At 44.1% G+C, this 16,429-nt stretch overlaps 1 protein-coding gene across 1 annotated transcript in view; it reads left to right on the top strand.

Annotated features, from left to right (window-relative positions):
- The window catches only part of crtac1b (cartilage acidic protein 1b), a 277,573-nt gene that overhangs the window by 118,967 nt on the left and 142,177 nt on the right, over positions 1–16,429 (top strand). The window contains exon 4 of the mRNA XM_048608690.1: positions 3,714–3,850. Within this exon, the coding sequence (XP_048464647.1) occupies positions 3,714–3,850 (137 nt within the window). The remainder of the gene's footprint in view (positions 1–3,713; positions 3,851–16,429) is intronic.

Below are 16,429 nucleotides of genomic sequence, written 5' to 3'. Positions count from 1 at the left end.
GTTTCACAGATTCACCACCCTCTGAAGAAATTCCTCCTCATCTCTGTTTTAAAGGGTTGCCCATTCAGTCTGAGGGTGTGCCTTCCGGTCCTAGTCTCTCCCACTATTGAAAACATCTCCTCCATGTTCACTCTATCCAGGCCTCTCAGTGGTAGGTAAGTTTCAATGAGATTCCCTCTCATCATTGCAAACTCTGTTGAGTACAGACTGGGGAGGTGATGGCTTGATGGTATTATTGCTAGAATGCTAATCTTGAGATCCAGGTAATGTTCTGTGGACGTGGGTTCAAATACTGTCACGGTAGAGGTGGAGTTCAATTTTTAAAAAATCTGAAAGGCTAATGATGACCATGAAGTGATTGTCAGAAAAAATCCATCTGGTTCTCAAATGTTCTTTGGAGAAGGAAATCTGGCCTTTCATTTGGTCTGGCCTACATGTGACTCCAGAGCCACAGCAATGCCCTCTGCACAATTACAGCCGAGCCAGCAATGCCCAGATCCTGTGAATGAATTAGAAATTAATATATTTAAGAAAGAAACAGATTCTTAAGCACTAAAAGTTCAAGGGGCAAGAGTGGAAGGATGGCATTGAGGTAGAGGATAGGAGATATTCCTGTTGAATGGCAGAGCAGGCTTGATGGATTGAGTGCCTCAATTTGCTCAGTTAAAATATGCCCAATTCTCAGAATCTCTAGGCTTAGAGACTGTGTTGAGGAAATTTGCTAGAATGGTACCAGGGATGAGGGGCTTCAGTTCTGAGGAGAGACTGAAAACACTGATGTTGTACCCTTAGAGCAGAGAAGGTTAAGAGCTGACTGAGGTGCTCATGTTCATTAAGTAAATTGGGTTAGAATTGGTTCCACTGATAAAACAGTGAATAACCAGAGGGAGCCCGACTGATGATAACTAGTTAAAATACCAGCAGGGAGGTGAGAATTTGATTAACACAGCCTTAGGGGACTTGACAGGATGGATGTAGAAATTTTCCTTTGTGGGAGAGTATAAACCCAGAGGCATAATCTCAAAATAAAGGGTCACACATTGAAGATAGATAGTGCCTCGGTGGTTAGCCGCCTCAGGGGCCTGGGTTCGATTCCACCCTCGGGTGACTGTCTCTGTGGAGTTTGCACATTCTCCCCGTGTCTGAGTGGGTTTCCTCCGGGTGCTCTGGTTTCCTCCCACAGTCCAAAGCTGTGCAGGCTAGGTGGATTGGCCATGGGAAATACAGGGAAAGGGTAGAGGGTGAGTCAGGTTGGGATGCTCTTCAGGGGATTGGTGAGGATACGATGGGCCAAATAGCCTGCTTCCACACTGTAGGCATTCTATGATGTTGAGAAAGTCAATATGTGGAATTATTTACCAGGGAAGGCTGTCGAAGCTGTGTTGTTACATTTTCACGAAGGAGTTATAGTTCTTGGGGCTAAAGAGATCAAAGAGTGTGGAGAGAAAGCAAGCATTCGGATTGGAGGATCAGCCATGATCATATTGACTGGCAAGAGCAAACTCAAAGGGCTGAATGGCTGTCTCCTGCTCTTGTTTTCTATGCTTCTATATTCAAGGCTGAGATAGACAGATTTTTTAATTAATTCTGGTATCAGGAGTTATGGGAAAAAAGCAGGAAAGTGGAGTTGAGGATGATCAGATCAGTCATGATCTCACTGAATGGTGGAACAGATGGACTGAATGGCCTACAACTGCTCCATTGTGTTATGAGTTCTTGAGATTCTGGACTGCACTGTATGAAAAGGGTGGTGGGTCGAATGGAAGAGGTCTTTCAAAGAGCTAGCACAGGCTTGTTGGGCCAAATTGCCTTCATCTATGCCATATGAGTCAATGACACAGCAGTGTCCCAAAATCTTGACTGCAAGGTATATGGCTAAGCCTGAAATAGCTTCCCCTCCCTGCTCTGATCCGTAATTAGGCTAAATTTCTTTATCGGAAACTGATAAGTAATCAGTGGGCACTATGTTTTCGATCTGTATCGAGCTTTGGGGAAGGAATTTCCGAATTAACTCTTAGGATATAGGGCATCACTGGCCATGTTCCCAACCATCTAGGATTTCCCTGGAATCTCCAGGAACTAAAGATTAATCTTCAGAACACTGCATTGATCAATTCCCAGGGAAAAATCATAAGAGAGCACAAATAATTATTGTCTTCACTTAAGAATTAATCTTCAAACAACTTGATGATGAATAATAAAAACATTATTGATGGGGAAGGAAAACAAAATCATTCAATCAGATAATTGGGGAGTTTGCGTTCTAATTGGCAGTGGGGATATAGGTCAGATATGTCATTTGGTGCTGGTCTTCCTGCCTTAGGAAATATGTTAAACTTGAAAGGGTTCAGAAAAGATTTACAAGGATGTTGCTGGGGTTGGAGGGTTTGAGATATAGGGAGAGGCTGAGCAGGCAGGGGCTATTTTCCCTGGAGCGTCAGAGGCTGAGGGATGACCTTATAGAAGTTTATGAAATCATGAGGGGCATGGTTAGGGTGAATAGTCAAGGTCTTTTCTCCAGGGTGGGGAGTCCAAAACTAGGGGGCACAGGTTTAAGGTGAGAGGGTCAACATTTTCACGCAGAGAGTGGTGAGTGTGTGGAATGAGCTGCCAGAGGAAGTGGTGGAGGCTGGTACAATAACAACATTTAAAAGGCACCTGGATGGGTACATGAATGGGAAAGGTTTAGAGGGATATGGGCCAAATGCTGGCAAATGGGACTAGATTAATTTATGATATTTGGACGGCATGGACGAGTTGGACCGAAGGGCCTGTTCCTGTGCTGTCCAACTCTATGACTCTATGTCACAGGTCGAACGATGTGACAGAGGGCATAGCAGGTGGAGAGGGGTGATATCTCCAGGAGTACACCCAACCAGAGTTGACAACCCGAGATGCTGGCAAATTAATGTCCACCTCTAGTTACCTCTGCTAGAGTCTGTGTAGTTTGGCTACTCCCAGGTTGCACTCAGGTTGTCAGTTCCTGAATGTGGACCAAGGACCAATGGAGGAATGGTGATGTATTTCCAGACAGAATGGAGTGTGACTTGATGTCCTTCTTGATGATAGAGGTCACGGGTTCAGAAGGTTCTATTGAAGGAGCCTTGGTGAGTTGCTGCAGTGCACCCTGTAGATAGTATACACTACAGCCCCTGTGTATGAACTGTGTTTAGAAACTGGATCGGGATTGGCTCTGATCGTCCAACACTATATAGGCTCACACAGGGAGAGTGCTTTCCTGGTCACAGTATCACAAGACTTGGCACAGACAGTCGGAACTGTTTCATCAATAACTTATTTCTGGCTGAGGTAGAGGTCAAAAGATGAATACTGCCCAGTATCAATCAGCACCACACTGATGCCCATGTCTAGTTTCAATCACAGAGGGGAATCAGGGAGAAATATTGGACTCGTGCTGTTCTTGTCTTGGGAGTGTTTGATGGGGACAGTATAGAGAGAGCTTTACTCTGTATCTAACCCCTGTGCTGTTACTGTCCTGGGAGTATTTGATGGGGACAGTGTAGAGGCTTTATCCTGTGTTTGACCCCATGCTGTACTTGGCCTGGGAGTGTTTGATGGAGACAGTGTAGAAGAAGCTTTACTCTGAATCTAACCCTGTGCTGTATCTGTCCTTGACATTAAATTGATTATGAAAGAAGAGTGAAAGTTTCAACTCGCGTTGTTCAATTTTCCCTTCACGACTTCTCTTCTAGGCATAAGCACCTACACTGATAAACTCTTCAAGTTTCGGAATGGAAGGTGGGAAGACATCCTGAGTGATGAGATCAACGTGCACAGAGGGGTTGCTAACCGTTTTGCTGGCCGCTCAGTCGCATGTGTGGATCGGAAGGTAAATAATACATAATATTATATAACACATAATGGAATAATACATTCCATTCCTGTTTGTGTCCTCTCCCAGATGGAAGTGGCACATGTTCCTCCTTCGCCCCGCTGTATACCCCATTCCAATAGTAACTTGCACTTATATAGCACCTTTAATGCAGTAAAGTGTTTTGTGGATCATTATCAAACAAAATTTCATTTCAGGAAGTATTAAGAGAGGTGAGTGATAATTTGGCCAAAGCGTAGGTTTTAAGGAGAGAACATTAGAGAGGAAGAGCACTGCAGGAGGGAAATTCCAGAGTGTAGGGCTTAGTAAGCTGCAGAATAACCTGCTTCTGCATAGTTATAGTAAATAGGTAGAACAATTAGATTTGTCTCACAGAAGGCTAGATTTGGAAGATCACTGAGAGCCTGTAATGTACACATTTGGGGTACAATGATTCATTATGATTCCAGTTCTAAGTGGCCATAAGAAAGCCATAAGAAATAGGGCAGGAATAGGCCATTCGGCCCCTCAAGCCTGCTCCGCCATTCAAAAGGATCGTGGCTGATCTGACATTCCACACGTCCACTTTCCTGCTTTTTCCTTTGATTCCCCTATGGATCAAGAATTTATCTCTCTCAGCCTTAAATATACACAAGAACTCGATCACCACAGATCTCTCTGTGGCTAGGAGTTCCAAAGATTCACAACCCTCTGAGAGAAGAAATTCTTCCCCATCTCAATCTTAAATTGGTCCCCCTTTATTCTGAGACCGTGCCCTCCGGTCCTAGACTCTCCCATGAGGGGAAACATCCTCTCAGCGCTTACCCCATCAAGCCCCTTCTGGTAGTTTGTTCTAAACATAAAGGACTGTGTGAATGAGACAAGAATACAGAATATCCAATTACTCAAGGAGCACGAGTAGGCCATTCAGTTCATCGAACTTGTTTCGGATCTTGCCAATCATTTCAATACCATTTTCCTGCACTTTCTCCATCACCCTTAACGTCGTTGGTTTCCATAAACCTGTTGATTTCTGTGCTCAAAGATTAAGCATCCACAGCCAGCTGGGGTAGAGAAGATTCCCTAAACTCTGAGTGAGGAAATTCCTCCTCATCCCAGTCCTAACTGGCCTGCCCCTTATCCTGGGATGATTGGGCACCTTCAATCCAGACTCACCAGCCAATGGCACTGCTGTGCTGTGTAAATATGCTATTAGCTGATTATTGTCACAGGTCGTTTTGATAATTGCCCTGATTTCAACAATCATTTAGGCATAACCTCGGTCACAATAAAAACCCTCGCATCAATTTTGCAGCAGCAATGACCTTACAAATTATTTTGAAATGAACGCAAGTATTCTTCCAAAATATTTTGTTTCACTAGTAAGAGGAGCAGGCAAAATAAAATGCTTTTGAAGTCTGTTGCAACATCTTTGATGACTCCAGTTGCTATCACTCCAGGATCTTAGGTGAGTCCTTCAGGTGGAGATGCTGGTGTAGTGGTACTGCCACTGGCCTAGCAATCCTGTACCCTAGTTTAATGCTGTTGTGGTGTGGTTTGGTTTGAATCCTGCTGTGCCAGATGGGGGAGTTTTAAGTTCAATGTTTTAAGAAGAAAAATCTGGAATTAAAAAGGTAATCTAACAGCAATCATGTGACCATTGTTCATTGTTGTAAAAACTCTAAAACTAATGTCCTATAGGCATGGCAATCCCACACTAGCTTTCTTCAAAAAAAGCTTTCAAAACTCAATGATATGATCAGCAATGATTAACATTAATTAATTATCTGACTGCTTGATTAATACTTCTTCAGTTCTGAAGAAGTCATACCACACTCAAATTGTTAACTCTGTTTCTATCTCCACAGATATTGCCAGTCCTGCTGAGTTTCTCCAGCATTCTGTGTGGTTGTAATGGTTGACGTGAGCTTTACCATGTCTCCTTTTCCTCTGTTTGAAGTGGAGGTGTAGGTAATGTTTGTTTCTTTGTCCCCCTCCCCACCCAATGATAATTATTGCCAGTTGCCTGAAAATTGATTGTATAACTGAAGTATATTCATAGAATCCCTACAGTGTGGAATCAAGCCATTTGGCCCATCAAGTCCACGCTGACCCTCCAAAGTGCATCCTGCCAGACACATCCCTACCCTATCTCTGTAACCCGGCATTGCCCATGGCTAATCCACCTAGCCTGCACATCCCTGGACACTATGGAACAATTTAGCATGGCCAATCCACCCTAACTTGCACATCTTTGGACTGCGGAGGAAACCGGAGCACCTGGAGGAAACCCACGCAGACACGGGGAGAATATGCAAACTCCACACAGACAGTCGCCCGAGGGAGGGATTGAACCCGGGTCCCTGGCACTGTGAGGCAGCAGGGCTAACCACTGATTCAAAGCTATCTTAGAGGATGTTAAGGCTCAACCACACCAAGGGAACTGCTTCCTTGTAGATCAGAAACAGGTCAACCTGGCTACATTCTGTCCTTGAAATCATCTTGAATCCATTGGGATTTTAGAATAACCTGGCAACCTTTTTTAATACATTTACAGAATTAGGGCATCGCTGGCTAGGCCAGCATTTATTGCCTATCCCTAATTGCCCAGAGGGCTGTTAAGAGTCAACCACATTGCTGTGGGTCTGGAGTCACATGTAGGCCCAGACCAGGTAAGGATGGCAGTTTCCTTCCCTAAAGCACATTAGTGAACCAGATGGGTTTTTACAACAATTGACAATGGAGTCATTGGATTCTTAATTTCAGAATTTTCTTAAAGAATTGAATTCAGATTCCACCATCTGCCATGGCAGGATTTGAACCTGGGTCCCCAGGACATAGCCTGGGTCTCTGGATTAAAAGTCCAGGAATAATACCACTAGGCCATCGAAAGAAAAACTAAAACAATCCTTCATGCACCCTCCCCCCCCCACGCACCTGGGATTGTAATAAGTTCTCTGTCCGGAAAAGTATATGGTATAATCCTACAATCCTATTGTAGGGTTCTGAACGAAACAGGATGTATTAGAATCTGCTTATTAGTCCTGTCCCATTTTAGTTTGTTGTGTGAACTTTCTATCGGTAAATCCAGCCACTGTTGATCACTATCAGTTCCTGAAACTTGTTTCCCAACACTGTCGTCACCTTATTGTAGATACTTCTCTTTCAACCTTTTCAGAGATGTTATTACACACCTCTCGAACAGGTAGGACTTGAACCCAGGACTACTGGCCCAGAGGATAGGGATATTACCGATGTACCACAAAAGCCCCTCATCACCTTACTGTATTTTTTTTTAATAAGCAGCATGGGCATTTACGGGCAGTAAATGCCTACATTTCTGGTAGGTGCTGGGTGAAGCTCAGAGATAGCAAGAACTGCAGATGCTGGAGTCAGAGTCAACACAGTGTGGAGCTGGAGGAACACAGTGTGGAGCTGGACGAACACAGCAGGCCAGGCAGCGTCAGAGGAGCAGGGAAGTTGACGTTTGGCTTACCCATGAGGCTAAACTGTGGAAAGGCTGAAGCTAATCTGAGAAATTTAGTACTCCTGCAGTTGAGTTCACTCTCAATGACAATATAGATGATCAAACAGGTGACATTGCCATGGAATTCTCACTAAGCCCAGCCCTTGCTGACATTTCTATTGGTTACCATGGGAAGCACATCTTTAATTGATGACCTCTAACCTCCTATGCCTTGCATGTTATGGGCATGTAGATGACATACTGGAATCTGTAGCTGCATCAAAGAATTCTTTCACAATTCTTTTTTATTCACTCATGGGACATGAGTGTCACTGGCTGAGCCAGCATTTATTACCCATTCCCAGTTGCCCTTGAGAAGGTGGTGGTGAACTGCCTTCTTATACCCCTGCAGTCCATGTATTAGTTGAAAAGTCTGCAATGGATTCTCGACTGAGCAAGCAAAAGCTTCACTTGTCAGTAAACACGTTGGGATTCCTACAGCCCCATACGCGACAAGATCAGTCTTAACGGCAGTAAATTTTGTAATATTTTCTCAATTTTTAAATTGCGTTTGTTCCCCATCATTATGCAATCTATCGAGTAAATAAATAGTGTAAGTAATAAACAGTTACCAGGCCCTTCCCACTTCAAGATATAATGATAGAATCCTTGCACTGTGGAAGTTAGCCATTCAGCCCATACTAACCCTCCAAAAAGCACCGCACACCATCCCACACAATGTAGCATGACTAATCCACCTAACCTGCACATTTGTGGGAGGAAACACACACAGACATGGGAAGGACATACAAACTCCACACAGACAGTCACCTGAGGCTGGAATTGACCCCATTTCCCTAGGGCTGGGAGACAGCAGTGCTAACCAATGAGCCACCCTAACAGCTTTGATAAATGTTGCAACCAGCAACACTTTTGTGACCAGGTAACCTCACCTTACGTACAGAGTAATGTCCTTGTGTCTCTTTCAATCTGCCCCTTCATTTTGGAGCAGAAGGTAAGAAAGCTGGGATAACAAGGTGTAGAGCTGGATGAACACAGCAGGCCAAGCAGCATCAGAGGAGCAGGAAGGCTGACTTTTCGGGCCTAGACCCTTCTTCAGAAATGGGAGAGGGGAAGGGGGTTCTGAAATAAATAGGGAGAGAGGGGGAGGCGGATAGAAGATGGATAGAGGAGAAGATAGGTGGAGAGGAGACAGACAGGTCAAAGAGGCGGGGATGGAGCCAGTAAAGGTGAGTATAGGTGGGGAGTTAGGGAGGAGATAGGTTGGTCCAGGGAGGACGGACAGGTCAAGGAGGCAGGGTGAGGCTAGTAGGTAGGAGATGGGGGTGGGACTTGAGGTGGGAGGAGGGGATAGGTGGGAGGAAGGACAGGTTAGGGAGGCGGGGATGAGCTGGGCTGGTTTTGGGATGCGGTAGCGGGAGGGGAGATTTTGAAGCTTGTGAAGCCCACCTTGATACCATTGGGCTGCAGCGTTCCCAAGCGGAATATGAGTTGCTGTTCCTGCAATCTTCGGGTGGCATCGTTGTGGCACTGCAGGAGGCCCAGGATGGACATGTCGTCTGAGGAATGGGAGGGGGAGTTGAAATGGTTCGCGACTGGGAGGTGCAGTTGTTTAGTGCAAACCGAGCATAGGTGTTCTGCAAAGCGGTCCCCAAGCCTCCGCTTGGTTTCCCCGATGTAGAGGAGGCCACAACGGGAACAGCGGATGCAGTATACCACATTAGCAGATGTGCAGGTGAACATCTGCTTGATGTGGAAAGTCTTCTTGGGGCCTGGGATAGGGGTGAGGGAGGAGGTGTAGGGGCAGGTGTAGCACTTCTTGCGGTTGCAGGGAAAAGTGCCGGGTGTGGTGGGGCTGGAGGGGAGTGTGGAGTGGACAATGGAGTCACGGAGAGAGTGGTCCCTCTGGAAAGCAGATAAGGGTGGGGAGGGAAAAATGTCTTTGGTGGTGGCGTCAGATTGCAGATGGCGGAAGTGTCGGAGGATGATGCGTTGGATCCGGAGGTTGGTGGGGTGGTACGTGAGGACATGGGGGATTCTGTTTTGGTTGTTATTGCGGGGAGGGGGTGTGAGGGATGAGTTGCGGGAAATGCGGAAGACACGGTTGAGGGCGTTCTCGACCACTGAGGGAGGGAAGTTGCGGTCCTTGAAAAACGAGGACATCTGAGATGTACGGGAGTGGAATGCCTCATCCTGGGAGCAGATGTGGCAGAGGTGAAGGAATTAGGAATAGGACAAGGTGTAGAGCTGAATGAACACAGCAGACCAAGCAGGTAAGAAAGCCCTTATTTTTGCAAATAAGGGGTGCAGGGGGAAATCTGGAACTCTTTTCCTCAGAAGTTTGTTGAGGTTGTGAAGGCAATGGAGCCCATTGACAGTTTCTAAATGGGAAATCAATAGATTTTTGTCGGGTGAACATCAAATATTCATGCGTCCATTGGTGTCAGATGTTTGGGGGGTGAACAGGGATGGGAGGCTTTGGTAGGAAGCTAAAGAACCCAGAATGACTCTACTAATGGGTGGTGAGTTTGATTTTGAATTCGAGGAGAGTAGCTGAATTGCTAAAATACAAAGGACAACTTATTTTGACAAATACAAACATTGCATGATAAAACTCAAAGACTTGACATCCTTTATTTTTAATTTAATATTGAAAAGACAAAGAGGAGATATTTGAACAAAGACTACTCCCACTAGATTTTGCAACCTCAATAAACACTGATAATATGGTAATTAAAATCCTAATTCACACAGTTATTGTAACTGTGTACGGATTCATCATAATGCAAATTGATATTGCCCTTGTAATTAGTATTAATGAAAATACAAAGCGATCCTTCGTTTTGCGTTGCTAATGCACTGGAAATTAGTAAGAATAAGATGGGTTATCATAAATTAGAGGGAGGTGATGGCCTAGTGTATTTTCAGTAGACTATTAATCCAGAAACCCAGGAAATGATCAGGGGGCTTAGATTCAAATTCCGCTGTGGCAGACGGTAGAAATTGAATTCAATTAAAAATCTGGAATGAAGAGTCTAATAATGACCATGAATCCATTGTCGATTGTCGGGAAAAACCCATCTGGTTCATTAATGTTCTTTAGGGAAGGAAGCTGCCATCCTTACCTGGTGTGGCCTACATGTGAGTCCAGACCCACAGCAATGTGGCTGGTTCTTTCTTAACTGTACTGTGTGCAATTAGGGATAACCAATAAATACTGGCCAAGCCAGTGATGCCTAAATCCTAAAATAAAAGGAATTATCCAAGTGAAAGTAATCAGTGTGTTTGTTGGATAGGGCCGCATTCAAACCCTTACTTAATTGGAATCTCAGAAATTCACCAAAGCTCCTTAGATACCACCTTCCAAACCCACAACCACTTCCATCTTGGAGGACTAGGGCAGCAGATACATGGGAACACCACCACTTTCAAGTCCATTCACCATCCTGACTTGGAAATTTATCACCGTTCCTTCACTGTCACTGGAATTCCCACCCTAACAGCAAACAGTAAATGCTGGGCCCAGCCAGTAACACCCACATCCCATGAGTGAATAAAAATAGTCACCTGAGAGATTTTTTCCCAAGAGACCAAGTATATTTCTTGAGGAGGCCTGTTTCCATGAGGAAGTACAGGTTAGAGAGATTGTTTATCTGTGGAAAGCTAATTCCAGGAATAGGGTTGAAATAAATCTCCACACAAAGATGTTTGTAGGAACCTTCTGCTCAAAGAGGATAGTGTGATCCATGTTTTATTCTGTCATGGAATCTGTGCTTCATCAGCAAAGCCAACTGTCCTTCCTGGTGGAAACTTGTTGTGATAGTTTAATGGTCACTATTACTAAGAAGAGATTCAATTCCAGATTCATTAATTAAATTTAAACTCTACCATCCACCAAAGTGTGACTGGAACCCGTAACTGCAGACCATTAGCCTGGGCTTCAGGATTACTGGGCAGTGACATTATCACAATGTCACCATCTCCCCTAATGAAATTGTTCACACGTCTGTCATGGCCACATTTCAGAAATACACTGTTGGCTGTAAAGAACTTTGGGATATCCTAAGACTGTGAAAGGTGCTGTTGAAATGCAAGTTTCTTCCTTTTGTTTTTTTTAGTGCCCCTCCTATAAGTAAACTTGTGTTTTTGAAACTGGAGTACACATTTTAAAAGTATTCATAAGGCAGGGCATCGCTGGCTGGGCATTTATTGCCCGTCCCTAGTTGCCCCTTGAAGGTGATGGTGAGCTGTCTTTTTGAGCCACTGCAGTGCTGTGGGTAGACCCACAATGCCCTTAGGGAGGAAATTCCATGATTTTGACCCAGCAACACTGAAGGAACAGTGATATTTTCCCAAGTCAGGATGGTGACTGGCTTGGAGGGGAACTTGCAGACGGTGGTGTTCCCATATATCTGCTGCCCTTGTCCTTCTAGATGGTAGAACTTATGGGACCACATGTCAAATAATGAGTTAAAAGTATTTTCCCTAATGCCTTTCATGACATCAGGATATCATAAAGTGCTTCACAGCCAATTAGTGAAGTATGTTTGGAAGTGAACTTCATTCTGTAGCGTTGGAAACACTGCAGCCAATTTGCAATATTCTATAAAGAGCAACATCATCATAACTACATAATCGGTTTTAGTGATGTTGATTGAGGGATTAACGTTCAGAATACTGGGGAGAACCTATAAATGAATTTTGTGCATTGTAAGATGTTGCTGGGAATGGAGGGTTTGAGATATAAAAATTGACTGGATAGACTGGGACTCTTTTCACTGGAGTGTAGGAGGTTGAGGGGTGACCTTATTGACGTTTACAAAATCATAAGGAGCAAAGATAAGGTGAAAGACACGGGTCTTTTTCCTAGGGTGAGGGTATTCAAAACTAGGGGGCATTTTTTTAAGGTGATAGGAGAAAGTTTGAAAAAGGACATGGGGGGGGTCAACATTTTTACACAGAGAGTGCTTTGTGTATGGAATGAACCTCCAAAGAAAATGACGGATGCAGGTACAGTTACAACATTTAAAAGGTATTTGCAAAGTTCCTGAATAGGAAAGGTTTGGAGGGATATGGGCCAAATGCAGGCAGGTGGGACTAGTTTAGTTTGGGAACATGGTAGGTGTGGACTGTCTGTTTCCATGCTGTATGACTCTCTGACTGAATAACTCTGAGGTCCTGCACACAGAAACAAAACAAATAAAGAATTAATCTTCGTCTTTTTGTTGGCGCTGGCAGGAAAGGTGACCCAGGACTCCCAAATTTCCTAAATGCAGTGGTAACAAGGAGAGATCGTGGCCTACTAGTATTCCAGTGCTCCAGACAAATGCGCTGGAAAACAAAAACGGAAACTACTGGAGAACCTCAACAGGTTCTGAAGAAGGGTCAATGGACCTGAAACTGTACGTCTTCTTTCTCTCCACAGGTGCTGCCAGACCTGCTGACTTTCTCCAACACTCTCTGTTTTTGTATCAGATTTCCAACATCTGCAGTTTTCATTTGTTGACCGTTCTAGGGGCGTGGAGAATGGTGACATTTGAATTCAGTTAAAAAATTGGAATTAAGGGGTCAGATTAACGGTCACCAGGTAACCACTGTTGATTAAAGCCCATCTGGTTCACTAATGACCTTTAGGGAAGAAAATTTGCCGTCCTCACCCAGTCCGGCCTACATGTGACTCCAGACCCATGGCAATGTGATTGACTCTTAACTGTTCATTGAAATTGCAAGCCATTCAGTGCAAAGTAGAGTATGAAAGTAAGCTTGCAGGCAACATAAGAACTGACTGTGAAAGTTTCTATAGGTATGTAAAAAGAAAAAGATTGATGAAAACTAATGTAGGTCCCTGACATGTAGAAATGGGTGAATTTATATTGGGGAACAAGAAATGGCTGACGAACTAATTATACTGTGTTTCTGTCTTCATAAAGGAAGACACATATAACAGACCAGAAATGATGGGGAACACTGGGTTTGGAGAGAGAGAGGAGCTAAGGCAAGTCTGTATTTGTAGAGAAATTGTGTTGGAGAAATTGATGGGATTGAAGGCCGATAAATTCCCAGGGCCTGATAATCCACATCCCTGAGAACTTCAGGAAGTGGCCCTAGAAGTAGTGGATACATTGGTGGTCATCTTCCAAGATTGTTTAGACTCTGGAACAGTTCCTACAGATTGGAGAATGTAACCCACTATCTAAAAAAGGAAGTAGAGAAAAACACAATGTCGGAACAAATTACTGCAGATGCTGGAATCTTTACCGAAAACAAAAAATGCTGAAGATCACAGTGGGTCAGGCAGCATTCATGGAGAGAAAGCAAGCTAATGTTTTGAGTCTAGATTACATCATTTTTTTAATTTTAGGTAGAGAGAAAATGGGGAATTATAGACCAACGAGGCTGACATTGGTACTGGGGAGTCATAGAATCTCTACAGTGTAGAAGCAGGCCATATTGCCCGTAGAGTCCACACCAACCCTCCGAAGAGCATCCCACCCAGATGCACCCCCTACCTTATCCATATAACCCTGCATTTCCCATGGCTAATTCAGCTAACCTGCACCTCTTTGTACTGTGGGAAGAAACCCCCACAGACAGCTGCCCAAGGCTGGAGTCAAACCCAGGTCCTTAGCACTGTGAGCCAGTAGAGGTAACCACTGAGCCACCATGCCACCCATTGTGCCAGAAAGATACTAGAATCCATTATCAAGGATCTTATAGCCAAGCATTTAGAAAACAGAGGTGCCATCAGCATGGATTTACAAAAGGAAAATTCTGCTTGACAAATTGACTGGAATTCTTTGAGGATGTAACTAAGAGTTGATTGGGGGAGACAGTGTGTGTGATTTATTTGGACTTCTAGAAGGCTTTCAACCAATTTCCACATCGAGATTAATGTGTAAAATTAAAGTGCTTGGGACAGGGGGCAGTGTATTGAGATGGACAAAAATGTTGATTAGCAGGTAGGAAACAAAGAGTAAGAATAAATGAGTCAGAGATAGTTAGAACTGCCGATGCTGGAGTCAGAGATAACACAGTGTGGAGCTGGAGGAACATAGCAGGCCAGGCAGCATCAGAGGAACAAGAAAGCTGACGCTTTGGGTCGGGACTGAAGAAGGGTTCCGACCCGAAATATCAACTTTCCTGCTCCTGGCCTGCTGTATTCCTCCAGCTCCACTCTGTGTTATCTAAGAATAATTGAGTCTTTTTCTGAATGACAGGCAGTGAATAGTGGGGTACCACAGGGATTGGTCCTGGGGCTCCAGCTATTCATGATATATGTTAATGATTTAGATGAGGGAACGAAATGTAATTTCTCAACATTTGCAGATGACACAAACTGGGTGGAAGGGTGAACAGTGAGGAGAATGCAGTGCAGTGTGATTTGGACAGGCTTAGTGAGCGGGCAAATGCATGGCAGATGCAGTATAATGTAGATAAATGTGAGGTTATCCACCTCAATAGCAAAAATAGGAAGGCATGTTATTGTTTGAATGGCTGTAAGTTGAGACAGGGGAGTGTGCAGCAGGACCTGGGTGTCCTTGTGCACCACTCGCTGAAGGTAAGCATGCAGGTGCAGCAGGGGGTAAGGAAGGCAAATGGTACATTGGTCTTTATAGCGAGAGGGTTTGAGTCCAGGAACAAGGATGCCTTGCTGCAATTATACAGGGAATTGGTGAGGCCTACACCTGGAATATTGTGTGTAGATTTGGCCCCTTTATCTGAGGATGGATGTTCTTGCTATAGAGGGAGTTCAGTGAAGATTTAACTAATTGATTCCTGGGGTGGCAGGGCTGACGTATGAGGAGAGATTGAGTCAGTTAGGATTCTATTCACTGGAGTTTAGAAGAAGAGGAGGATCTCATAGAAACCCATAAAATTCAAACAGGACTAGACCGGTCAGATGCAGGAAGGATGTTCCTGATGGTGGGGGAGTCCATATAGTTTAAAGATAAGGGCTATACCTTTTAGGATTGAGAGGGGGAGAAATTTCTTCACCCAGAGAGTTGTGAGCCTGTGGAATTTACTACCACAGAAAATGGTTGAGGCCAAAACATTATGTTTTGAGGAAGGAGGTAGATATAGTTTTTGTGGCTGAAGGGATCAATGGGATATCAGGGAAGGACAGGATCAGGGTATTCAGCACAATGTTCAGCCATGATCATATTGAATGGTGGAGCAGGCTCGAGGGATCGAATAGCCTACTCCTGCTCTTATTTTTTTATGTTTCTGTGAGTTACAAGTGATGAGCTCAGTGGCTTTAGGGGATAATGAGACCTGGTGGATTCAGGAACATTCAAGCATAAGCGATAAGAACAGAAGTAGACCACTCAGACCCTTAAGTTTGCTTCATTGATACAATCATTGTTGATCCTTGGCCTCAATCCCACTTCTTGCCTGCTCTTCATATCCCTTTGTCTTACGAAAGGTCAAAGTTCTGTAGATGCCGATCAGGAGTGCCAGGGGTTCTATTCTATAGATGCCATCTATATTCTATAGGTGCCAATCTTGCACAAACTCAATGTTGGACCATCCAGAATGCAGTTAGGCAGACAATTCCAAAGATTTACAGCCCTCCACCTTTGTATGAACAGTGTTCCCCTCTTCAACCCTGAACAGTCTAACTCTAAGTTTCAGACAATATTCCCCAGTCTTAGACACTAGTAGGTTTTACCTCCCATATCTGTTCCTTTTAATACTTCAAACAAAATTGTCTTCTTAACCTAAATTCCAGGGAATGCATCCTAGTTCTAGTAATCCCTCATTGTAATTTAACCTTAGGAGTCAGGTATCATTCTGGTAAATCTTCACTGCACTCTTTAAAAGTCTAAAGTGGTGGCCTTAAGCTGTATTGCAAAGACTGAATACAATACTCCAGCTGTGGTGTTGCATTGGATGCAATGAGGATAATGTTAATCACAGAGCCATACATGACAGAATAGGCCCCTCAGCCCATCGAGTCTGCACTAGTCCTGCTTTTCAGTACTTGGCCCACAGCCTTGAATGTTATATTTGTCCTGTATTAAGTGTGCCAAAACCTCCAATGCCTTCTCATTCCCTGTATCAATCTGCTCAAGAACCTTACAGTCCCTTTCCCTAAATTCGGTGAAATA

Source organism: Rhincodon typus, chromosome 20, assembly GCF_021869965.1.
Source record: "Rhincodon typus isolate 14 chromosome 20, sRhiTyp1.1, whole genome shotgun sequence".
In the NCBI taxonomy this organism is placed as follows: Eukaryota; Metazoa; Chordata; class Chondrichthyes; order Orectolobiformes; family Rhincodontidae; genus Rhincodon; species Rhincodon typus.
The sequence above is the reverse complement of the archived record's forward strand: the minus strand, read 5'-3'. Positions and strand labels throughout refer to the sequence as shown.